The 26,549-nt window shown below is 40.1% G+C and overlaps 1 protein-coding gene across 1 annotated transcript in view; it reads right to left on the reverse strand.

Annotated features, from left to right (window-relative positions):
- Positions 1-26,549, reverse strand: part of ulk4 (unc-51 like kinase 4) — a gene marked incomplete at its 5' end in the record, with an annotated part of 64,958 nt that overhangs the window by 5,631 nt on the left and 32,778 nt on the right. The window contains 8 exons of the mRNA XM_084557517.1: positions 2,388-2,582; positions 4,911-5,012; positions 6,620-6,786; positions 13,034-13,139; positions 16,980-17,028; positions 21,814-21,906; positions 22,828-23,017; positions 23,779-23,830. Coding sequence (XP_084413643.1) covers positions 2,388-2,582; positions 4,911-5,012; positions 6,620-6,786; positions 13,034-13,139; positions 16,980-17,028; positions 21,814-21,906; positions 22,828-23,017; positions 23,779-23,830 — 954 coding nt within the window. The remainder of the gene's footprint in view (positions 1-2,387; positions 2,583-4,910; positions 5,013-6,619; positions 6,787-13,033; positions 13,140-16,979; positions 17,029-21,813; positions 21,907-22,827; positions 23,018-23,778; positions 23,831-26,549) is intronic.

Here is a 26,549-nt window from a genome sequence, read left to right on the forward strand (position 1 = left end):
CACTCATGACGGATGAATTATGAATAAACAAATAAATAAATAAATGTTCATGTTTCCGGCTCGAGCATGTAAAAGGTTACAATAATTGGACATAACACGCTTTGACATTTTGGAGACCGTGCTGAGAGATTTCGGCCTCCGGAGATGACAGGGAAGGAAGCTTCTGGACACGAGTGGGAGGTTAACAAGCAGTCTAAAGTGAAAGACAGGACAACATCAGTGGCGTCAGGCTTTAGCCGACAGATCCCGCTGCCGTGTCGTGACTGAACACGATCTACACCAAATGCTGCAGATCAATGAACAGTATTTTTGCCTCGGTTTTAGAAGGGGTGTGTGAAACGGTATCGACAGCGGCACGCGTTGTGCATACATGTTAAGGGATGAATCAGTGAACTCAATCAAGTCCGTGCTGTCAGAGGCAGACTAATAAATTTAAAAGCTGGAAAATCAAACGGCTTTAAAAGAAATGCTTTTTATTTAATTAGCGCTTCTCTTGAAGTCTTTACAAATTGTCAATGAAAAAAAAAAAAAAAGATAAGTTGATTATTTCACTAATTCAGACTTGATTCATTCCCCTGCTCCCGTCCCTTGCACTTTCTAAGCTATTAGCAGGATCTTTGATTGAGATTAACAGAGGCCTGAAATCAATGAGAGATAATTAAAAAGCTTTTTTTTTTGAAGGGCAGACACTCGTCTCCGGGTGTAGGTGTGGGTTTGAAAGAAAATGAGTCACTGTGTTTCTGTGAAGGTATATGTGAACAAGTGTGTGTTGTGGATAATGAATGTGTGCTGCCAAACAAACCGATTGACTGATTATAAGGTTCAAGAAAACTCTGCTCAGCAAGAGGGATACATCAGAATATATGCATACAACCACAAATATGCACCTGGATATAAATGTGCTGTCTTTAAATCTTGGGAATGGGGCAAAATTAACCGTCGTGATTAGAGTAGAATGACTAAATGTGCTGAGAGGTAGATGAGTATTTTTCTGAGCAAATAAATTAGTTCTGCTCCGAGCACTGGGACGCTGCTTAGTGACTCATCCACAAGCTACGAGGAAATAGCTGAGCGGGACAGAGAGGACACACATACTGTATCTAGTATCAGGGGGTAATGAGGGAGTTTGCACAAGAGGACAGATTTGTTAGAGAAAGGGGTGAGTGTGAAAGAGTTTGTGTCTGTGGATGGCTCAGGTGGCTATGACTAATAAGTGAAAAGGAATCCAAAATACACATATACACGCAAACACTTCATTTTCTTTTGTCTTCCACACACACACACACACGTACACACAACTAGAAGGTAGCTTCCAGGCACAGCCTTCAGTCAGATCATATGATCTCGGGGTGACAGCTGACCTTGTGTCCCACGTGTAGAAGCTGTTTCGTGACCCTGCAGCCAAGCCAAAACATTAAGAATGCAGTTTACATAATTCATTGGGGTCTGAAGAAAAATCACCCAGTTATTCTAACTTCATGTTGACTGCTTAAGATGTATTTGCACCGGAGTAGCCCACAATGATCCCACCTCACTTTTAACTACCTTTTCAAATTTAGTTTTACATTCAGTTCAGTGTGTTTCATCTTATGCTACCAGGACTACTCGGTTAAAGTTAAAGAAATGCGGATTTTAAAGCTAGCTTAAATTGTCAGTAAATATGTTAACGCTTGTCTTTGGTGTCAAATTAAAATCCTTTACCTCTATGCTACCTGTTTGTTCCCATGCCACATAAAGAGCACACCACTTCCTGCATTGCATTGTTGACTTTGGTGAGTAAATCTTGTAGAACAGAACCATCAAATATGTATTAATCTCCTTGGAAAGCTAAGCCGTGGATGGTGTACCGGTTGTTTGACTGCTTCTAGTCTCATATGCAGCTGAACAGTATTTTCTAGCAGGTTAGTTAACCTTCTCATGAACTTTTAAACTCAAACCAACGAGCTGCTTTGCCACTTAAAATTGTCTTTATTAACTGAATTTCTGAACAGGTACATTATTACTATTATTATTGACATTATTATTATTATAATTGGTATCTTGTTAAATTCCTGGAGAATGTTAACTGCTCAAATTTCCACCATGTTGCCAGACTGAGATGATGCCATTGATTATGCTTCAGGAGTAGTAGCAGCTTGCGGGTCAGCTTTGGCCTGTACGACACATCATCGTGACTGTCAGACAAAACTGGACAGACACTTGAACACAGAGTGACGGGGAGAAACAAACCAACACCTTTGCTTCCTGTCTGTCTTCCTCCCTCTGTCAGTCAAGCGCTGGTGAAACTACACATTATTTTCAGAGCAGCAGCACAGGAGGACCGTGCGTGTGTCTAGCTATTATTCTAATATAGATTTTTATTGCGTGTACGTGTGCATTTCACTCACCAGTCGTTTAATGATCTTCAGCGTGGTGCGCTGTACTCGCGGGCTGTCGGTGTGCATGTGTGTGCGCAGCGTGTGCGAGAAGCTTTGTAAACAGGAAGGTGACAGGCAGTCGTGACCCTCTCCACCGTATAGCTGGACCAGCAGGGACAAACACTGAAGAGACTCCTCCCACACCTCCTGGTTGTCAGTAGCCAGCTACACAGAGGGCAAAGATGAAATAATAAAGAACCGTGTTGCTATGAGGTTACGTTCATCTGAAATAAAGTAAACTGAGCAGCTAAAGTGTCTTCATTAAGGTGTGTCTACACCCAACGTCCACCATTCAAATGTTACTGAGTATGTGTTTTGTATCTTAAAAATATACATTTGTAGTATTAATAATTGTACTCTGAGGTGCCTCTTAAGGAATGCACAGTCAATAAAACATTCAGCTCCTTCTCTGTGCATACCCTGCAAATGTTAGTCTGGGTTTACATCAAGAGATGAGTCACTGAGCGTGAAGTTTGAAACCACCAACCTGCCAAGCACCTTAAAAGACCACTCACTGGGGAACTGGTTCTGTTTTAAAACCAAAGGGTATGGGGTTAACTGATAAATAGAAACTAATTAACACCATCTGTTTAACTTTTAGTTTGATCATTATTTTAATCACACCTCAGATATAGACGATGACAAGGGAGACGACAGAGGCTCCAAGTTTTAGCACGCGACACTTTCACAATGAACTATGACAAACTTTACTCTATATTTATAATCTGTTGCAACTCACAGACATAAGTGTTTGACATTATATGTTCACAGTGTTTAGGTTATTTATTTTTAAAACTAAAAACAACACCATGTTAGACATTCCTGAGGAAGACTCCTAAGTGTTTCTAAGGCAACTAACAACTAACAGCTTGTCCACTACTACAGCTAAAGGCGTCTTCAGACTATGTGTGAAAAGGTAAGTGGCTGTAATGTTTTTAACAGAAGCCAGTGATACGATGCTAAAAACTGTTGCCGAACTCTTGCCACTATGTGACGTGTGTGACGCCCTAGACCGCAGCTTTTTACTGACGCAGCTTTTTACTGTGCATACTGTGTGTTTGTTTCACCAGTTCCACATCCTCTGTATCAAAGTTTTGTATTCCGTTCTCTTTATACGCAATAAAAAGTATTTCTGCCGTTAGCCACGCTAGCTATCCCTTTTACCACAAAATTAACAAAGAATGCTGCTAAACAGGGAGCGGCAGCTATTGTGGGATTACCCACAACATCAATGCGTGTGTTAGAAACACCTAAATGTTGCTCCTAGCCCTTGCCTGATCACAAAGTACTTCCTTCCCATTTATATTTGCTTTCTCAACACGCAAACAAGATCTTCAAATGGATTTTTCTCTTTCTCTCAAGAAGTGTTTTCTATTAGAATATCTTCTTCTGCCTTAAAAAACACCACATTCAAAACAGATACATAGATTTAAACAAAATTTACCTTACCAACTAAATTTTAACACTTGATTCATCAATAATGACTCATAATAACTCAAACAAGCTTAGCAGTTGAAGTGTCTCTCCTGCTCTCTGCCACTAATCTCTCATGGGGCAAAGGGGCCGTACAGAGGCCGAGGGTGTGTCAGCTGCTCCTTCAACCCTCACACACACACACACATTCACACACACAAAGACGCCCACCCAACACTCAATGTGTCAAGTATAAATAAAAACCTCTATTGTGTCCCTGGAGACCTCCTCCTCTTCTCTCCCCAGTCTCCTTTCTTTCTCCCCTCTCCACTACTCCACTTCCCAGAATGCCTCTCTCTTTACGGTGAATTCTCTCATCTATCTTCCATCCATGCTCCATTGTACTGAACAGCCTCCACTCTTTGCCTTTACTTTCCCATCATTTTGTTTTTTTAAATGTACAGAAAGTTTTTGAATGCCAACATGTCCCCTTTACACTCACTCAACATTCCCAAAGTAACGATGGACATATTTTAGTTAATAATGAGCAATCAATTGAGATGGACAGCCCTTAAAAAAATAAAAATAAATATAAAAAATATTCTGTTTCTGATCTTTAGAAGTAGTGTTGCTGTTTACACTGCTGTGAGACATAATAGCTTTGAGTAAGTTTGACAACTGACATATTTCAATCGGGGAGGAATAAAAGTTGAGGCTGTAAAAAAAAATGTAAAATGTAAAAAGATGGCTCAAACATAGGTGAGCAGTGGAAGAGACAGATGAAACCTGGTCCATGAGAACATTTGTCCTTTTAAAAAACAGTGAAAGAAATTAAATTTGAATTGTATTTCGACTTGAAACGCTTGCTACACCAGCTGACCTACAATTTCTCACAGAAATCATAATCAGTGTCATATTCCTGACACAGCAAGTCCTTGCGTAAACAATCATATATACAGCTTTCACATCGTTAGTGTAACTGTATGAAATATACATCTAGGCATACACAAGAGGTATCTATGTACGAATGCAAGACATTTACATGTGCACATACTCAAACACACATGTACAGGGTCTCACCGTGTGAATGAGGTGTGTGCTGAGCTGACTCAGGGGTCTGTTGGCTAGGAGCAGCTCCTCTGCTGCCTCTGTCTCTGCTGCTGGACAAGATAGCCTCTGGCTCTATATACACACACACACACACATACACATAAATCATTTATAGAGATTTGACAGTCAATAATGATGGATCCAGAGACCCGCCAAGACTTACTCTGACAGACTGACACAGACAGACACACTGATAGACTAAGACAGGAAGTAGTTTTTCTGCATGTGCTGTGTTACGTTAACCCTTCTTTAACACGATACAGGTTGAACAGACACACCAAGTCATTCCTGCATCTCATTATGACTTCAGCCTTCTCACGTCTTTTTTCCTGCCCTTCATCATTAGCACCTCTGTGCCTCACTTTGGCTTATTTTAGTTCAGCTCATGCCTGCAGTGGAACTTGAGGCCAATTAACGGTGGGATAATGTGATTAATAGTGGCAAACGTTTTCTCTCTCTGCTTAAGTCACTCCTCCCCTGCTATGCTCACTGTCCTTTTTCTTCCTCCTCTTCTGTAGTAAATATAATCTTTGACTTGCTCTCTCTTGACCAACAGAGTAATAGTTTGGGGAGAGCGGTCTAGTCACGTCCTCTCCGCTTATCAGACCTTATTACCCAAATGAATTTGGTTTGGGCAGAAGTTTTCTTTTTAATGAGCTTTGCATTTCTCGCAGAATTGATTTCCGCTGCACATTCTGTGCGCTCTCTCTTCCATCTCTGCCTCTCCTTCTATCACTCCATCCTTCCTTCTCTTTTTCACCCAGTCTTTTACCCTGCCTCCACTTTAGTCCCCCCTACCCCCCTGACCGGGCATTAATATGTATGCATTGAGCTGGGGTGCACGCTGTGGGGAGATGGGGGCTGGTGTGTGCTTCCACCTATGTGAGTGTGTGTGCGAGTGTATGTAGTCAGGCAAGCTGAGGACAAAGCCAGTGGTGATAATGAGGCCGCAGGGACATAGCCAGACAGGCCCCTCTGTGTATGCCTCTATATGTGTGTGTGTGTGTGTGTGTCCCAGGGACTCAGGACCTCATCCGCTTTCTCCTGAGTCCACAAATTCAATATTGCGCTTGCTTAAACCTGCTAGCTTCCACTGCACACATCAAGGGACACACGCGGACGCACAAACACACACATACACACATGCCTTCAGGGACGTGATACCAGGGCAACATTTTGAGGAAGTTGACTTTGTGATTCTGTTGGTGAATCTGCGCGTTACCAGAGATGAAGTTGACAAACAGTGGTGAATGAATGGAGGAAACACATGAGCCTGTAGGAACCAGTGATAAAGATGACCAACAACGCATGCCTCACAATGATTTACAAAAAATATATTATATGATAGGCTGCCGCAAGTCTTCTCGGATTTCACACCACCAGAAATGTTTTCAGTAATAAGATGATTATTAAGTTGTATTTGTAGGCATATGAGTTTAGAATTAATATAGTAACTAAATGTTGATATTGTCTACAGAAATAAACTAATTTATTCAAGAAATGCTGCAGAGAATGTAAGAGGAAGAAGTGGATGAGCTCGCATTTACTTTTCTGAGTTACCAAAAACCTTAATTTGGTTTTCTGTCATTAGATTATTTTGTATAATCAACAGTCTTGACATATCTGTGTGCCATAAGGTTTAGGTTTCTTGTTCTTGCGAACTGCCTTTGAGTTCATACCTGCAGTGCGGAGCGGACAACAACTGACGTTTGCTTCAGGATGTTGTGAAGCAGTTCCAAAAGGGCTTGTAAGACAAGATGGCTGACCTTCCTCCCAGCATGCCCCTCTCCATCCAAGTGGACTAGCGCAGCTTCTGTGAAGGTCCTCACCACCACCTCAATAAGCCCTGTGCAGCAGAGAAAAGGGCCTTTATGAGAAGGATTCAGACTAATGCTGCCTTAAATGGGGTTGAAGAAATGTACCATGAAATATATTCACAACCTTCTGAGTAAAAACATTTTGGAAAGGTTCACAAGTCACAACATGATTGCTGACAGTTCCAGAAATGGCAGAGGTTTGACAGCACAGTGGAAAGATAGCACCTGTGCAAGAGGACGAATACGCTCCCTCTCAAGCCAATCAGTAACTCACTGCCACCGGTTTGCCCAACCAATAAAACTAGCCAAGTATGAGATGGAGCTATTAAAACACAATTGTGCATGGAAAAACATGTTCTATTCTTCTCTTCATATCTCTTTCCCTTCCCTTTCCTTTTCACCTCATCCCTTTTCTAGAAAACTGTCCAATGTACAACCGTACCCTTTGCTAAGCAATGAATAAATGGCACATACTAGAGTGCAAACCCATGTTCCTTTGCCTTATTAAAATTAACCAGGCACAGAAAACACTGCATTCTGCAGCCCGGTGTCTGTAGTTAGATAGTGTAAGCATCCTGAGGCATAGTCACCCTGTACGTGAAGACTGAACAAATTCTGGTTGACATGACACATGCATTATAATAAATGTGCACAAATGTGAAAACGCGGGGAACCAGTAAGTCTACAGCTGTCCTTCACTTACATCTCTGTGCTTGAAAAAGTTACAGATCAATAACAAATGTATGAAATCACTGTTTTCACGGAGGAAAACTCACCCAGCTATATTTTCCTATTCTAACAGATCTTTATTTAGAAAGTAGATGTGTGTGTTTATTTTTGAGAGTGAAAGTGTAACACTGCAGACAACAGAAAGCTATTACGCTTGCCTGCTGTCAGTGAGATGTACTGTTGTACTCTGTCAAAGGGCTTCATAATTAATTAGACAGACTGCTCTACTTTGGACTGTTCAATCACACAAAAATCTCTTCTGCTGTTAATGTAATCTGACAATAATCTGACAAGGCCCACTTAGGTGCAAACTCTAGATACTTCCTGATAGGTGCTTGAGTTTATAGTATTATTCTGTTGTGACCTGGTGAGATCAGGACAAACAGCCACCTTTACTAAATCACAAAGTTAACAAGCTATTCTAGTAAACTAAATCTACTAACGATTAACAATTTCAGCCACTTGTCAACCAGGAATTATGGGCTGCATAATCAACCAAAACTAAAATGTATCTTTGATTGTGCATTCTAAAAAAATATGTTCACACTGGGATCCATGTAGCATAGAGTGCATAGGATAAAACTAACTATATTAGTCAGTCCTGTAATACAAAACTATACACGTAATACAGGTTTTTATCCTTCTGCTTTATACACATTTTACCATCACAAGGTGGTATTTCACTTAAGTTTTAAGAATTCTTAAAATGTTTTCAGTTAATCTGCAAAGGTCGTCCTACACTATGATTTGAAATGTGCTCTGAAGTCAATGAAAAGGTTGATTGGAAGGCAAGTGACAATACAGCCTCATAGAATAGAAGCTTCAACAAGATACAAGGCAAATTTCAAGGGAAATTTGAAGCATCTCAAAACTCTTTTTCAAATTCCATCCAGTGTTTTCATTTCTGGCAACATTAAAACTGTTTTAACTTTCTTACAGAATCAGTGCAACAGCAGCTGTTTCGTTAAAACACACCTAATCCCTGAGGCGGAAAAGCAGATATGGTTTTAATACGTGATCCAAAGTTTGGGTATCTCTGTCAGCACACTGTGGTTATATGAGTCACTGATACAGAGAGATTAGATAACCTAGAACCACGTCTGTTCTCTGCATGATGTCAATCATTTGACTGAATTTCACCAGCGACCGTGAGCAACATTATAGCTCAGCAGTGTGAAAACTGAAATTACTTTGACTAAAAGAGAAATTTAGATTGACATCATCGCCAACGAAGTAGAGTGAGGAGTTCTCACCTTCAGATAGACGCATAGATTTTACTGTTATCTTTCTTTCTCATTTGCTTGCAGGCTGTATAAAAACATTTTCTGTCAGTCATCGCTGCCATTAGCCAGTCCCTGAAATCATCTCAAAGTCACAGGGCGAGCAATCTATCCAGTTTCAATTTGTGCATTTCTTTACTTTAAAGAAACTGGTTGCTTTTCACTTCATATTCAAATTAAACTGAACAAACCATCAAAAGAGTGGAGACAGAAACACATTAAAAGTGCACCTACAGTAATGAAAATAATGTAATGTCAGCAGCAAAGATAAAAACCTTCCTAGAACTAGACATACTTAGTAACGCTTTTATCGTGGATATCTTTTGCCCTTACACCCAATCTGGCGTCTATACATTTGTGGCTATTATGAGTATTGTTGTGACTGATGTAGATTTGTACACATGTGAGGTGGCGATGCACATTATTATGATCCAGGGGACTGCATCTAGCAACTGCATTCAGTGAATGATGACAATTAAATTAATAATAACACCTATGTGCAAACGCTACTTCAATTTTGGCAGGTGAATCATTGAAAATATCAGTGCTGGCACATAATTTGTCATTTCTGAATTTATCCAGGTTAAAAATAGCCACTTTGCGATGCTTTGCAGTATTATCTATTTATAAACCAGAGGAAAACAAGTTCTGTTGGGAAGAGTGGAAGGATGACTCTGGTGACTGCTGCAAGCAAAGAAGGAAAGTTTTATGTGGACAGAAAACCTCTACTAAACTGATCACATATGATTAAAAGATCATGTTTCAGTTAATCTGTAGTTGAATGAATGTGTTTTCAATAATGGACTGGTACTGTAACATGAACATATACAGCCTCTTAGTCCTCATCAAAGATGGGGTAATGCATGCTATGATCTAATCGAGTGGGCCACAGTTATATCTATGACCACCATCACAGTTACTGCGGTCATAAAAAATACATTCGGATTAATGGTAGTTGGGTTTTAAGTAGGTGAAATTATAACCTACCTCATTCTTGAGGGATTCTCATGTACACATGTGAATTTTAATCAGGCAGACGTTTGTAATTTTAGTTTGAAGGGATTAGACATGCCGTCCAGTGTTCAGACTATTTATTGCAATTTAAAATTTACTAAATAATAACCTTTACTCTGTATAAACATTTACTTTAAACCAGAATACTTCAGTACTGGTATCATGTCATCACGCTTACACATATCTCATTGAGAATTATAATAATGTGTGACTGAGTGCAAGTCTTTAATTTAGAGAAAATAATAAGTCTTAGGTTGTGGTGCTTGTGGATTCATATACATTGTGGCAGATGATGCCGTGTTGCCATGGTAGATCTGTGCATCACTAGTGTGCGTAATGTACAAACTCAATACCTAAACGCAAATGGTTCTGCATGTAGATATGATCCTACAAGCCCAGGTACTGAGCCAGATACAGCTGGTATACACATACAATGTATACACAGTTTTGGTCCCACGCTGTAACTAAAACAGTTGGCCCCTACCATTGTACTGTATTCTTTTACTTAGTATTATGTATTCATTCAACCTGGCTGAATTTACAGGAGGAGAACAAGCACTCAGCTAGATTCAAAATGATCTCGCAGTCTACTTATAAATATCCCATATGACTGTTCGAAAGATCACTTGTCTTCTTTAATATGTATGTTACTTTCTGAGTTGACTCACCACACTGTCATAATTGCGACATGTTATGACTGATTAATCACACTTGGGTGTTCAATATAAAACTAAATATGATCACAAATGTTTATAAATCAATATTTTCTCGCAGGTATCTATAGGATGTAATGCAAACGTAAGACATGCAGCAAAACATCTACTTGCTGTCAAAAGTGTTATATTGATTTTTATTATGCAAGACTGTCAACCCAGTGACCTCTTGGGTGCCTGCTAATATGAAAACATTAATATGGAAGGCCGATCGTTGTGGTATAAATTTTGCCGGAGGGTATCATTATCGATTGGACACATATGGACACAGTGTGGAAGAACCATTATAGAGTATGTCTGGACACCGTTTGGGGTAATAACCAGGAAGCAGTTTCAAATGGCAACGTACAGATGCAAACGCCACTGAGATACAGGTAACACCGGCACAGATGCAATTACCTAAGCAATTCCTCTGAGGTTCTTACAGAGGGTCAGGAGAAATAACAAGAATTGGTGACGGATTAAAGAGGATCCTCAAAGACCTTCAAGGACTCTGAAGACACACAGAGCACCTGGGGACTTCTTTAATTAATTAAAGGATGAGCTCGCTTAAATTAACTGACACCTTGTCAGCACCTCAGTCCAAGACCAAACTCATGGGTTGCTCAGGTTGTGGACACTGACTGAGTTTATGATGCTCTATGTGCTCTAGATGTGTCCCTTTCCTTAACAACTTACTCTATATATCTTTAAGTAATCAGACTTCAAACTCAACTTTCTCCATGAGTCTGCTACATGTTCTACAATTAAAACCAATCAATCTCTGGTTGTGTAAAATACAAATAACTTTGTTTAGGAATCATCTCAGCGTACAGTTATTCTTTCCCTGCCGCCTCTCTCGTCCTCTCCCACTATCAAACTGTCACTCATTTTAACCTCCAATTTTCTCCTCTATCATCTCATCCCTGCTGTCTGTCTTCTACCCAAATGCACCACATCATCTCTCTGTATCCTTCTGTCACCTCTCTGCTACCCTTTTACCTCCTGTTTTGCTTTTTTGACTCTATCATCTTCCCTCTGTCTTTCCTCTCATGATTCTTTTTCTTTCTGTTGTTCTCTTCTTCCTCCCTATCTCTGTCTCTCTCTTTGCTCCCTCTGTCTTCATTCCCCAGGGGGTATTATCTCAGTCGGAGGCAAATCTGCCCAATTATAAACCTCATCTCCTCTCTTTCTCGCGCACACATCGGCTGCATCCACTGCTCCACACATGCACACGCATACCTCCCCTCTGTCTCACACATACACAAGAGCGTGAGCACAAATACGTTCACACAAGCAGAAAAAAAACCCACTTCCCTATTTTGCTCTTCTTCGCTGTCTGTTTCGTTGCCTCACAACACACAGACAAACACACTCATACAGACTCACACACCAACCTTCCCCTCCTCTCTCTGTCACACCTTAAAAAGCCAATTATACACGCTTCCTCCCTTTTCCTCTTCTCTCCTCCTCTCCCTCTCCTCTCCTTCTTGCCATCACAACTCTGATCTGGGGTGAACCAAAATGAAAACAAGGGAGAAAGAGGAAAAGACCGAAGAGGAGCCCAAAAATAGAGGATAGGGTAGAGGGTGAAATCTGGAGCAGAGGAGAGGAAGGAAAGGAGACGAGGGGACGAGATGTGAGCTGAGTAGACCGGAAAAGCAGATTAGAGAGGAAGACAAAAAGGAGGGATACGAGGAGAGCAACTAAAAAAGGGAGACAGAGTAACAGAGGAAGAGAAAAGAGGAGTGGAGATAGCGTTAATTGCCAGGCCAGTATTAGTGCTGGGTTGACAGTTTCTTGTTGAGAGCAGAGCTGATTGGATGATAATGATGCTGACTACTGAACTGCCGCACTGCTGACCCAATGGAAAAGGAGGGAGAGGAGGGGTTGATAGTAGATAGGAGTGTACAGAGGAAAGGACGGAAAGAACGAGACACAAAATGAAGAGTAGAGGGGAGAGAAAGAGAGAGAGAGAGGAACGAACACCGAGCTTAAACAGAAATCGGAGAAAGCAAGCATTATTGTGTTGTGTTTTCATTGCCGCTGAGGGTTGCAATTACACTGTTGAACTGCAGGTCCTGAAACATTTGCATACGTCTCTCTCTCTCTCTCACACACCCAGATGCAGCAGTGTTTGTAAATGTATTCTTGCAAACATCTTTAATTTACTGCCTTCATTCTCTAATATTAGCACTGGGCTGTATCCATATGTGACTAAGCTTAATGCCTCACTTGTAATTAATCCCAAACTAACTCTTCAGAGCTGAAATGGACCGTAAGTTTTGACGCCCTCACTCAATGAATATGCAACTGACAGGAAACTCTAGTTCTATTAAATGTCATCGAAGCGGAACGACAAACGCACAGCCAAGCCTGCTGACGTGACGAGGCATCAAGACGTTGTGGGGTGGGGCAAAACAAATAGCAACAAGTAACTTAACAGTAACTCATGTGAGCAGAGTAGATATCTCATACCAACACAGTGTGTAGTAGTAGTGCATTACGGTCAATGACAGACAGGCCTCCAGGACACGCTGACAAATGCAGACATACTGTACCTTGCTCATATAGAGGTTTCTGATCCAAGACGGTGTCACCACTAAGATTACACAGCAAGACAACTGCATTCTGGACAATCCCACTGGTAACGTTACTGCTGTTGGCCTTGAAAAAAGATGGGAGACAGGATAACTAAGTCACATGTCAGTATGTTATCCCATGTTCTACTGAAGGTCAGAGGCTGAAGGTTGCCTATGTAGGACATGTAAACAGCTAATATCTAACATCAAACAGAGGCAAAGTAGTGACTTTCCAAACACTGTGAGCACAGACTACCAATGAAGCAACATTTGTCATATTGCTACAAACTACTAGGACTCTACTTAATGACTTCCTCTTTTATTTTGCTATCCGCAGTCTCCTTACTTCTCAATCTGGAAAACTTCCTGTTTATTTAATTTCCCGCCAGCTTTTCATCTGTGTTCTGTCAGACATTTACCCACCTCTGCATATATTGTACACTCTTTGTTGTTCATTGTTTAGTGTCCAAATTGCCTCTGTACCTTGTAGTCAATTTTCCTTTGTGTTGATTACTCCTCTCATTAAAACCTTGTGTGTACCTGACTTTGATCTTTGCCTGAGGCCTGGTAAATCTGCCTGCTGGTTATTCTTGCTGTGGTTTTTAGATTTTTGAGTAATAGTCAATTGTGTATTGTGGATTCTCCCAATGTTTCTTGTCCAATCTCTGCATCTCACACACAGACTGTCATCGGGCAATAAAGTCACAAAACAAACAAAAGCATTTTGTGTGCGTCTGTGTCTGTCCCTGTGGGTCCAAGAGTTGTTTGAGTTGTTCATGTTTTATTTCTTATCATGGAACCTTTCTGCCGTATTGATACTGGTTTAATATATAATATCTTTTGAGTTAGTTGTTGAAGGCTTTGAGGACAGTGCCGCTCTGTTCTTGGTGGCCTCCACTGATGTATTACAGAGGTGGACACAGTGGCAGAGTCAGGGACCAATCACAGAACTGTCTCACAGACATCCCTTTGCCATTAACAACACCTGTGAACAGGTGACATGGTATTATTTATCAGTAGTGTCATAGGCCACACAACACAGAAATCTGCAAATCAGAAGGTAACACTGTCTGGTTAATGTTAACCAGGTGTTTTTGTAATATGTCTTCTTGTTACTGTTAAATATCAGTGACCTGTGATCACCTGTTTGACAGTAAGGAATGCCCTTTGCATGTTTTATGGATTAAACTGTCAATGCATTCACCTAAACAGAATTACATCTTTCATTACTTCTGTAAAAATAGTCCCTGGTGCACAGTGTTGAATAGAAGACCAAGAGTCTTTCTATTAAAGTTGTGTAACTGTGACATGTGATAATGGATTGATTTGAAACAGAAACAAAGGTCAGTAGTCTCTACTCTTCTCTTATCTCCTCATTCTTCTACTCCTTTGCTTTACCCCTTAACTCTTTATCCTAATGAAACCGTCTCTCGTTTCCCCCTACAGTAATTCACATCTCCTTCCACTTCCTGTCTCCATTTCAGTTTGATCCTCTGTGAGATGTACCAGTTCTGCCTGCAGGGTCTGTGCACATCAGTGTGATCTGTGTACGGCTTGACAAGCCTGCCTTGTTCTCATCATGTGCATTTGCCTGAGGCCGAAGACAATGACGTCAGTTCGCCCCTCGGACAACCTGCCTGTCAGTAACAACAAATGACAAAGCTAATCTACTTTGATCCTTATGAAATAATAAGCTGTAAATGACTGTGGTGTACATCACCGTCAGCATGAAACTGACAATGAATGATGAAGAACGACAAACTGCAGTTTAACTATGACCCTGCACCTTAACACAGAAACCATTCAGCTTGTATACACAGAGCATCAACGGCATATTTAAGCAACCGACCATTTAAGAGCCCTGGTCTTCAAACATCCTGAAGTCCTTTCATTTATGAAGCAGAACTACTTCATCACCTAAACAAATACAATTAGCTGAGTTTCTCCATAACAAGTGTGATCACCAGCGACAGGTGTAATCAATCCAGATCAGAGAGCTTCAGGCAGCATAAATCAATCCAGATGTGAGCGGTATGGACGGCACTAATGGATCCAGACGTGACTGGTTCAGACAGGAGTAGACAGTCTGGAGACGAGTTAATCAGGCTGTTGGATAACAGTGTTTAACATTCTGCATCAGCTAGTCGGGGCTGGGCGGGCAGCCATGCAGAACACTGGTTATTAAGTGACTGTGTGTGAGTGCATGGGTGTGTGTGTGTGTAAAGTGGAAACGGTTTGCTGCAGCACAAGTGCTTTGGTTTGCTAAAAACAGCTCACATAGTGTCGGTGGGGGCGTTAGATCGTGTGTACAGAGGGTCAGGTGAATTAAATTGTTTACTGTCATGCCTCACTGATAACAGACAAGTGCTGTGCGTTTGTGTGTTAGCTTTTGTGTGCGATCTTAATAGTAGGGTCCATGTTCCCACTCTATTAACCCTTCCTCCTCTCTGTGACTAAACTGCCAGTCAATTACACCAGCACTCTAATAGGTCAACACCACACACACTCATTTACATAACCACATCTACACGGGTTAGAAGAGTGAGTGACAGAAAAATGAGAAAGAGACAGAATATTAAACTGAAGTATATTAAAACACAGGAGAAGGGCCATAAAACAATATAATCTTTGATAAGAAAAGATCTTTGCAGATGATACTGTCATCTATACCTCTAAATCTAATATTTTACAGATACAGAATGTTCTTCAATCAGACTTTGATGCTGTGCAAAACTGGCTGTCATCTAACAGACTGCTGCTTAATAAAACTAAAACTTACTCCATGGTCTTTGGTACAAAACATAACCTAAAAATTAAATCTAATAACTTAATCATAACATGTAATGATGGTATGAATCTGCATAGAGTTGAACAATTCAAATATCTAGGATTATGGCTTGACTCAGAACTTACTTTCAAACCTCATATAGACTACATTCTTCGTAAAATCAACTTTGGTATCAGTGTTTTATTTCGATCCAAGAACTGTTTTACGCTTAATGTTCGAAGGAAACTTGCCTCACAACTTATTTTACCTTTTTTTGATTATGCTGACGTAATATATCTAAATGCATCCAAAACCAATCTTTTACCCCTCAACACAGCATATAACAGTCTTTGTAGATTTGCTCTTGGTTGTTCTTTTTACACTCATCACTGTACCATGTATAATACTCTCAAATGGCCCTCACTCAGTATAAGAAGACATAATCACTGGTTACACTTTATTTTTAAATGTATACACTGCAATTATCCTGCTTATTTAAAACAATTTTTGATTCCATATTCCACAACATATCAATTACGGCACTCATCCCAGTACTTTTTCCTTATTCCTACAGTGAACAAAACAATTGGTAAAAGAGCATTTATGTTTAAAGCGCCATCAGACTGGAATAATCTTCCGTTAAACATACGCTCATTGACTTCTTTTCATAGGTTCAAATTTTCCTTGTCTTCTTATTTTGAGTTAAATTGCACATGTTTCCGATGATGTTATATCAATATTATTTGTAACACATTGTAACCTTAATTGGCAACATTATGTTATTATTATACTTTTTATTTTACTAGGCTACTGCTATGGCCATTTGTGGCCATCGAGAGGTTGTGCTTATTCTTATTCTTTTACTCATTTCTTTATGTTTGTGTTGATGTCCGTTGTCTTTGTCGTTATATGTCTGTAGATTGTTGATTGTGTTTTGTCTCTTTATTTTTTGGTTGTAATGTATTTTAGGACCCCCTCGAAAACGAGAGGATTCCTCTCAAGGGGTTTATCCTATTAAATAAAATTTCTGATGATGATGATGATGATAACTTGACTTGAACAGTTGATTTACTACAACTTATTGACTGATTGAATAACCAAGTGATTTATGGATTGGCTGAAGAAAACCTAATTATTTAATTGAGTCTGGTCTCTTACTGTAATGAGATGGAAGACTGCTGGTAGGATCCTACTATGTTTGATCAACCTGCAAAGGAGAGAGAAAGTAACACATCGAGGCAGCAGAAGAAAAACGATGGTCAAGAATTAATTTAATGTGTTCACTGCACTGTTTGCACATGCATCTTGAACACACAAGCAGACACACTGAGCTGTTTCATCTTCATTAAGTTTACCGTTCTGCTACGATGACTCCTGTCTGATAACAGTGGAAATGAGGAGAGCAGATGAAGTCAGAGGAAGTGAGAAAGGAGAAGGAAGGACACGGAGAGAGGTGATGAGAGTTGTAGAGAACATGGTTAGAGAAGATTGAATTTGGAAAAGAGAAAAATAGAAGGAGAGACATCGGAGAAGAGGGGAGAAGATTCAGACGAAGACGACTGAGGAAAAAATGAACCAACGACAAAGTAGAGAGAAAAGAAAAGTAATGTTGGTAAATAAACATTCAGAAGCCGAAGGGACAGAGAGAGAGCTTATATATGTTTATATAAGCAATGACATTCATTGAGTCAATTACTGGGCTGTCTACATAAACACACACACATCTTGTTATTGTGTTTGTGTCTGTGTTCATTAGAAACAAAAGATTCAAGCTGTTAAGGGAACAAAGCAAATTTAAATCTGACAGGTCTTAATACGCTGAAGGTAACAGAGCCTGTCCACTGATTTAAACATCCGTCTTCATTCTAACTATGATTTATAGCTCGTCCATCGGGCATCAGACGTCCTGTAGAACGCTTTATTTAAACCAGCTCATTCAACAGTGTCTAGTGTCTAACAGGATTTTCAGCAGCAAACACCGTGTCCCCCTCATCCCACAGGTGACCTTATGAGATTAAAGAGGGACAGACGTTTGAATAAAGCTATAGTCCGTAACATTCAAACCCTTTCCTAATAGGTTCACACTCTGATGAATACTGATATATACATATATCGCAACATTGTCATGCTGGTACTCAAACTGGTGGCAATCTTTCATGTCAACCAGCAATGAGTGTTTGCCAAAACAGAAGAGGGGAGGTACAGTAGTGCTGGAAACTGAGAAGCCTACAACCACTAGAATGGTGGATCCCACCAAAGGAGAGTAATATTTAGTGTTTTCTTTGTTTTATCTGAATATTTTAGCTTCAGTTCTGTAATCTAACTTCTAGAGGTCAATACCACTTTTGTGTGTGTTGAGACACCATTAGCATCTGCAGAAGAAACTGATTTATTGGAGCCATCATGGTTGGACTGTTACATGAAGCCACTTCTCGCTTTACTTTGGTACGTCTGCTGACTTCAACATGTCTTGTTATTGTGTAATGGTTAATGTGGTTCATCAGATCAGCACAAATGAAGTAAACCCATTCAAAGAGATATTGAAATAGATGGAACTGTGTTTCCTTGTAGCTGAACAGTAACTGTAAAACACTCACTGTCTATAGGTGCATGTGATTGTTAAAACATGAAGTGGACAGTGGTGATATCCCTGTAGTAGTTCTTGTTCTGAACTTGCCGTGATGCTGTTCATTATATTTAGCTGTATATCCCGCGTTAAGCCTTTTATAAATGTGTCAGTGCATGTGTGTGTGGGTGTGTATGTGTCTGTGTAGGTTTGTCGATGTGACGGATGGTCTCCCATTAGGGAGGTGACAGGCTGAGAGATGAGAGGACAGGCCAGGCCAGCACAACATGATAAACTGAACCGTCTTTAAACTACCAGCCGTACATCAGTAGGCACAGTGAACAACAGCGGACACTGAACACACCACAGCACAACAGACTACCTATAATAGAAGAAACACAGATGAGACAAGCCCACTGCATCAGTCATACATCAAATATAAATGCATACAACAGCATTAGAATATATTAACAATTAAAATATCAACAACCACTAAATAAATTTGATCGACCTGCTCATGTATTCCTGCTGCCGGCTATAATGCTAGTTAATAAAGTGGAGTCAACCTTGTTGCGTTAAATGAAAAGATGATAAACACCAGATGGATTCAAGAGGTTAAGAAAATTAAAAATATTTTAGCTCACAAAAGAAAGAAGCTCAGTAAAACAGGCTGTTATGTGGAAGTACAACATTTTAACATGTGAAACTGACTAATGATTCCACTTTTCTTTACATAAGAGACATGAGAGAGTCCAAATAACTACAGCAATTTGTTAATGTAATGGTTTTACACAACTGAGTGCACGTCAAGCTAATAATTGAAGAAAATTCGTGTGTGAAAAGAACAAGCCACATCCACACACATTTATCATAAGGAAGTAAGGACACTGAACATACATGGACAGACACACATATATAAGCACACAACAGGAGGTTCTTTGGCTAAAGGTCATAGTAAATGTAGTTGTTTGAAGGTGTGTCTGGACTGTGATAATGCCGAGAGAGACAGCAGGCTGCCTTCCCAACGTTAATGTCCCCAATTTACCATCTAATTACCGCTCGGCTGGCTTCATAGCCACACTTATCTAACCAAGACCCAGGCAATTTAATTTCTGATTGTATAACCGCAGTGATGGAGGGAAAGTTGTTGAGAGAGGGCACGGGGAAAGAGAGAAATGTGGACTAATGTTAATAAATTAGAGATGGTGAGAGAAAGAGAGCGAGGGAGACAGAGGGGAAAAAAAAAATGTAAAATGTTGTTAATAATGTCAGAGGAAAAGGGGTGAGAGAGGAAAACAGATGTAGAGAGAAGAGTGCTGACACCAATTTGAAAAGTTCACGTCACTCTACTCGTGTCAAGGAAAGAAGGGGATGAGGAGATGTGGGGAAAGAGAAAGACGGAGACGAGAGGGGCCAACATTACTGATAAGAGGGGGATATTCAGCTATGAGGACGGACTGTGAGAGTGGGAGGGAGGGAAGGATGGAGATGGAAGGAGAGGGGGATATTAGTGATAAGAGATTTATTGAGTTATTCTTGCTGAAGTGGATAAAAATAAGTGGATAGAAGCAGGGAAAGAAATGAGGGACAGACAAAACAGAAGGTCAACCAGGGTTGTTGTAAATTACTACTTAGTATTTACAGATGACGATGATCAAACATAGAACTATGGATGAGCTGCAGTACTCAGCCGTGTACGTTTCCATTAGGGATGTCTCAATCAATTTCTTTTTCAGCAATTCCAGCCTCCAAGGTATACCTGTGCTAAATAAATGACAGTAAAGAAACTACAAGTATACTATGAAAAAAAAGCTGGATGATTTAAAGAAATAATAAAAATAACCAGCAAACAAACTTAAATATCTTTATAAATAGTGGTGTTTAGCTTAACTTGAACATTCACACATTCACAACAAATACTAAATCACACTTCTACTTCGACCAGCATTTGGAACGGCTAACATAACTTGGAAACACAGTGAAATAATAATGATAACAATGTCTCTACCGCAAAGGTAACAACTACAGTTTACTAAGTAAGTCTTATTCCATTATTTGGTGGAAGAAGAGCAGATATCTGCTGCTGCTGCTACGAGACAGCACATCCAGTTTTCTTCTTTTAATGACTTCTCCTCTGAGCCAGGATGTAATGAACAACATAAAAAAAATCTAATGAAAGGAGCAAACCCATTCTGGAAACTAACAATTCGCTAAACTAATCAAATGAATACCTAACAAATCAAATCCATAACAACTCTGCCTCACAGCGTTGCCTTTTCCTCCATCAACTTCTTTTCTATCTCCCAGTCTCTTCTCTTCTCTCTCTCTGCCTCCTCTCTTCTCACCCTCACTTTCTATCTCTGTCAACAGCTGAAAAGAGGAGACAGATGACCAAAGAATCAAGACTTACTGACAGCTGCTGTCAGAACACATCTATCAAACACACATACATGCACGCACGCATGTGACTGAGCACACACATGTTGAAATACACACAAACACACACACAGGTGAGTCATCCCACGGTGAGACAGGGAATCAGCAGATTTCTGCGCGCAACAGCAACATATCATTACCTGTTTTCATTTCAGTGTCAGACGACTGCTTTCTCAAGAGCTGAATAGCAAATTACTTCTACTTACTGCAGTAGTAAATCATACTTTGACGCCAGCAATAATTTGATGTTGTATATACTTGAGGAGTGTGCATTACAATTTTAGGCAAAGCTCTTCAGGAGCAGCTAGTGTGCCAAGATACATCAACACAACATGTCAAGCCTTTATACGTCTAAGCTGATGCAGCACCTTGTGTCTGTCGCTAAACTGATTACTAATGTAGAAAACACTGGCATTAAGAAGGGTGAATGCAGATCACCAGCAGAGGTGCCTGTGTGACGGTACTGTTGCTATTAGCTCTGGGTGTGTGTCAGCTCCATCCACAAACAGATGATCACTTGTGTTTATCTGTGTGCTGTAGTTGGCAAATAAATCCCTGCTCATTATAAGTGTGTGTGTGTGTGTGTGTGCCGGCGAGTGAGAACACATTTATTCATGTGTGTGTGGCTGTGAATGATTCACAGTGCTGAATTGGGAATTACTGGCCTTGGCATGAAAACATTACACACAGCGTTCCTAAAAATGTGCCTGTGAGTGTTTGTGTCTGCACCTGCTAGGACTGCAAAGCACTTCAATACTACCAACGTTGGTCTTGGAGAGAGAATTTGAATAATGGATCACAGGAGTCTCTACTTAACAGATTTACTGTCCATGTAACGTTTAATGAGAAACAATGTGTGTACAGATTATGCCGTGTACCATATTATTTTGGTAATACTTGCTAGTAAGGTCACCCTTTGGTTTAATAATGCATCAACCGTGTTTTGTTGTTTTGTGTGATTGACTGTGTGGCTGATTGTGTGTCCAGTACCTGCAGATCTGAGTGTTGTGTTCAGTCATCGACACAAGCAGTTTGAGTGCGTAGAGGGGGATAGGTTCAGCAGCTCGAAGAAGAGACTCGTACCTAGACATAAACATGTCTCAGTACAACATTTGGCTTTCGTAGTGTTAATAATTCATGCGCTGTTCTGATCATTAGTAACAGAGTGTAAACTAGAACAGATCTGGAGAGAGGGGTGAAAAAGAGGGGGAGGGGAGAGCTCGGGTTATGATAGGAGGGAAAAGGAAATTTGGGAAGAGCAGCAGAGAACAAGACGCCATCATGCAGCCAAAGATCATTTTAAACAGACATTTTAAAGAACAGCGACAATGTAAGCAATGTGTTTGACACTCATAGTTTTCTGTATCTATTGAAAGCAGGTTGAAAAACACAAAATGATTCTGATATCAACTCATTCTTATATAACAAATATCTCAAGTTATATATAACTTTCTTATACTAGACTGGCAGTATTGTGCGTAGGAAATTCCCTCGCAATTTGTAAGTTTTGGATGGTTGGATATCCCTGTTTTCACTGGAGGAAATCATGGTCTTTGCACATAAACCTCAGCTCTGAACCACCTGTTGTCACTGGACTAGAAGGAGGCTTTAGTCTATTTTTGATCTAGCAGCAACAGGATTCAAGCTCTTTTGGTTCGAATATTGTGTCTATGTAAAGCTAGTATTTACTAACACGCCTACATAAGTCAAAGACTTGCTTAGCAACCTAAGAAACATTGAGCTCCATTGAGCCCCTCCTGTTAAAATGCCCAAATCTACAATAGAATACATGTTTATAGCCTGATACATAGAAAGGGTTTTGGTCTCTATATCCAATTTCTCTATTTATTCACTTCTAAAAAAGCTTAGGTGATTGACAGGTGGGGGCCACCATGTCATTATTCTGCTTATGTTGTATTGATATTAAAAAAGCTATTTAAAGAGCCAGTAACACTTTTCTGGAGATACGCTGTGAGGCTGATACGCAGAAGGAGCCAGACCAACCTTGAAAGCAGAGATTTTGAGATGAGTGATAAGACTGGACTACATGAGCTTCCATCCTCTCTTCCTTCTGTGGCCCATCCTCCTTTCTCTGTCCTCTCTTTAGTTTCCTCACAGCCATCATCTCCATCCTGGACCAGCAGGACTAGACTGAGTTCAGACAACACCCTCAAAACAAACACAGACCACTCCACTGTAGTACACGCACACACACACATACACACACACACACACAAGAGGAAAAGAGGAAGAGAGTATTTAAACGAGGGAGTGATTCAAACACTTCCAACCTGTGTGTTTGTGTACTAAAAAGTCTTTGGTCCTACACATATTGGCTAAAAAAAAGACAAAATTTTTGATTTTTGAAATGACTGAAAACTTTAGGATACTGCATAGCTTTAGATTATAATGGAAAAACATGCTCAATGACATGTCATGACTTCATCAGTATATGGACTTTACTGATGGTTAGTTACCTGCAATGGTGAATAAAACTGTGCAACAAACCTGAATTAAACTGATCAAAAATGTCAAACACACAATACAACAGTTGAATGTTACACTGCATATGACTTTATAAAGCACATATATAAATGCTGGAATACCCCCATGCTTAGAAACAGCCATGGGCTAAGTGGAGGACTCAAGGTTACAATTTTCTTTAGACCAATATAACATAACATGACAGGATAACAGGTAACAAGGAAACACAACAAAACGGAAAACCAAGAACACTAACACCTTCACCCTGACAAGTGGCTCTCTCATGTGGAGACCCACAAACATGGCTCACTGAGGGCCCAAAGAGTATAGTGTTTTCCAATATACACTAGATCAAAAAAAAAATAGATCTATCTATCCATTTACATTGCTTCCTTGCTGACTGGCATTAGCTTTTCTTCCCACATCTCTGTCTCTTTCACTCTTCCCTTAAAACTGACCCAGCACTCGTACCATTTTTGCTGAAAGCCAGTGTTGTCAGAGGTGGCAGGATGGCATCCACGACCTTCAAGAGACATTAAAAGACAAAAAACGTTATTCATTACTTGTTATATTTGTCCTCGCATACAAAACTCTGTACAAAGTGTTATTAGCTTCTCTGGTGAAGTAATAACAGAATGTGACAGAATGCGCAGACCAAAATTGGCGTCTAGAAAATAGACCAACAGCAAATCTGCAGAAAAATTATTAGTTCAGTTCTGTCATACGGTCTGTTATTTGAGGAAAAACGTGTATTATTATTAGTTATTATCACACAGCAAATCTGAAAACAGGAAACATTTTTAGAGTCGGCTGAATAGCAGACACTGCGCTGTATTAATATTGTGAGCCTCAACAACACAGACCACTGTCACAGAGCATCAAATTACTATGGAAATGCACTGTTGAATGAATTCTTTGATCAAACACCCACAAACAAAAACGAACACACACACACACACACGCGTACGTACTTCCGCAACTGTCAAAGCCCTTATTTAGGTATGAATCTGTAATGCATGAATTTGCATGATTACTAATATTACCATAGAAACAACACTAATGCTGAGTGAGTGTGTGTGAGGTCATTACATTGAAAGCCAGAGAAAAGAAAACTACAAAGGATGTTGTCCACCACTTAATGGTCTGTGTATTAATATCACAGCCATCAAAAGACTGGATGGAGTGTGTGAGTGTGTGGGAGGAGGGAGCATTCTCTCTGAACTTGAAATTATGGGTAGCATGGCCCTTCAGTTTCTGAAATCCTTTCTTGGCCCAATTTTTCCATTTTGGCTCTCGTTACCCCCACCGCCTATCACCCAGTGGTGCATCACTACAACTGTAAAATGTAAAATGAAACTCAATAAAAACAGTGATAACATTATTAGTAAATTCATTATTTCATCTATGTTTGAAATATGTTTCACCGGTAATTATAATTTTACTGATTCTAACTTAGCTGTTTTCATGGACACTAAATAAAATGGTTAATCATTCTGCTGTGGTGCATTGAATCTGCAGAAATTATAACAGAAGTAGTTGTGTTTCCCAACTTCACTAACAACACTAAATTCATTCAATAGATGAAGATGACGGAGATGGTGCCTCCTACAATTCAGACTCTTTTCAAACACCTGTTACTCATCATGTCATGTACAAACATGGACAGAAACCATGTATTTATTGCAGCCAAGGAAAAACAATCCAGTCAAGTGCTGACATGGTTATTAGACTGATTGTCAAATGTTTACACCATCTGTTACAGGCTCCAATTCTCTCCCCCTGCTGGCCTTGAGAAGCAGAGGAAGATATAACTCATGGTTTCTTGTGTTGTCTCCCTCAGGTGAAGCTGATCCAGCTTAATCAGTAGGAGACAATAAATAGGGGGAGGAACCTTGTCTCTCTCTTGATGTCTCATCTTCTTCTTCCAGCCACTGCAGGAGGAGCTGTGTTTTTTGTCATGGGTTTTCATTTGCCGATTTGTCTGGTCATTCTTCTTTTTTTTTTTTGATTAGGGTTTAGTTTTTATGTATGGGGTTAGAGGGGAGACACGAGATCCTTTTTGGGACTGAGTGGCACCTCTTCTATTTGTTATTTTGACTAGCCATCAGGTTCAGTTCGTTGTTTCTTAGACTTCTTTGTTGAGAGCCTGTTGCAGGAGGTCAAAACACCTTCCTTTTCAATCAAACTGATATTTCCTTCCTGACCAGTTCAGTCTGTTCAGATTGAGGTAGTTACGTGAGGCATTGTTATTCTGATTAGGCTTTTGCTCGGCTGATTAGTGAAAGAAAACGACTACACTGCCCATGTAAATGCAGCGACAAATTAAATTATGGAGGAAACTTAAATTGAATTCCTCTCTATCACAACTTGGTCTTTACAAATAATGTGTACACGGCAGAAACGTTGAACTTTAAGATAAGCTAAAGACAAATTTAACAAATTCTACTGAATCAACGTTGCTTGTTTTGACAAAGAAAGAGGAGAAAGTTGCTGCAACCTTTGCTCAAATCGTGACAAGGATTCAGAGACGTAAACCAACTTGTCCTTGTCCAGCGGGCAATAAAAGTTAATCTGAGCTGGCTGGGGGTAATTAAAGTGTCTTCCTGCGTTATTGACTAGCGGTAGCAGCAAGCCTCTTCTTTGCTCCTTTCTTCTACTCCTCATCTTTTCCTTTCTCTCCCTCCATCCTGTCTGCTTCCTGCTGCTCTCCACTTCCATGTGTCAATAGTCATTAAACACAATCTCATCGTCCGATCCCATGCACATCCACCTATACACACACACACTCACAGATCTGATGAGGCTCTGCTGGTTCAATACTTGATTAGTGTCTTGTTTAATAGTCCACAAGTTGACCCTCTGTCCACTCATGTCTAAGAGACATGTTTAGTGGACTGGAAGGATCATACTGAACCTAATACCAGGGGCAACTATGTGAAATCAATTTTCTATATGACAATAGAGGAAACAAAAGATCTATGTTGAGCATCTGACAGCAGAAGAAGCATAACATAACATCAGCATGATGACAGGTTGTCTCCAAAGTCCTGTCAGAGGTAATATACTGACATTTGCTGAATTATCACAATGTACCTGTCCTATATCGCTTTAGTAAACTCTCAGCAGACAGTCGGTCAGTCTGACAGACAGACAGGGAGCCAGTCAGACACTACACCGGATAGACAGCCAGCCAGTATAAGATAGATGACAGCGGATCAGACAGGAAGTCAGATGCGTATACT

Source organism: Chelon labrosus (genome assembly GCF_963514085.1).
Source record: "Chelon labrosus genome assembly, chromosome: 12".
Classification (NCBI taxonomy): domain Eukaryota; kingdom Metazoa; phylum Chordata; class Actinopteri; order Mugiliformes; family Mugilidae; genus Chelon; species Chelon labrosus.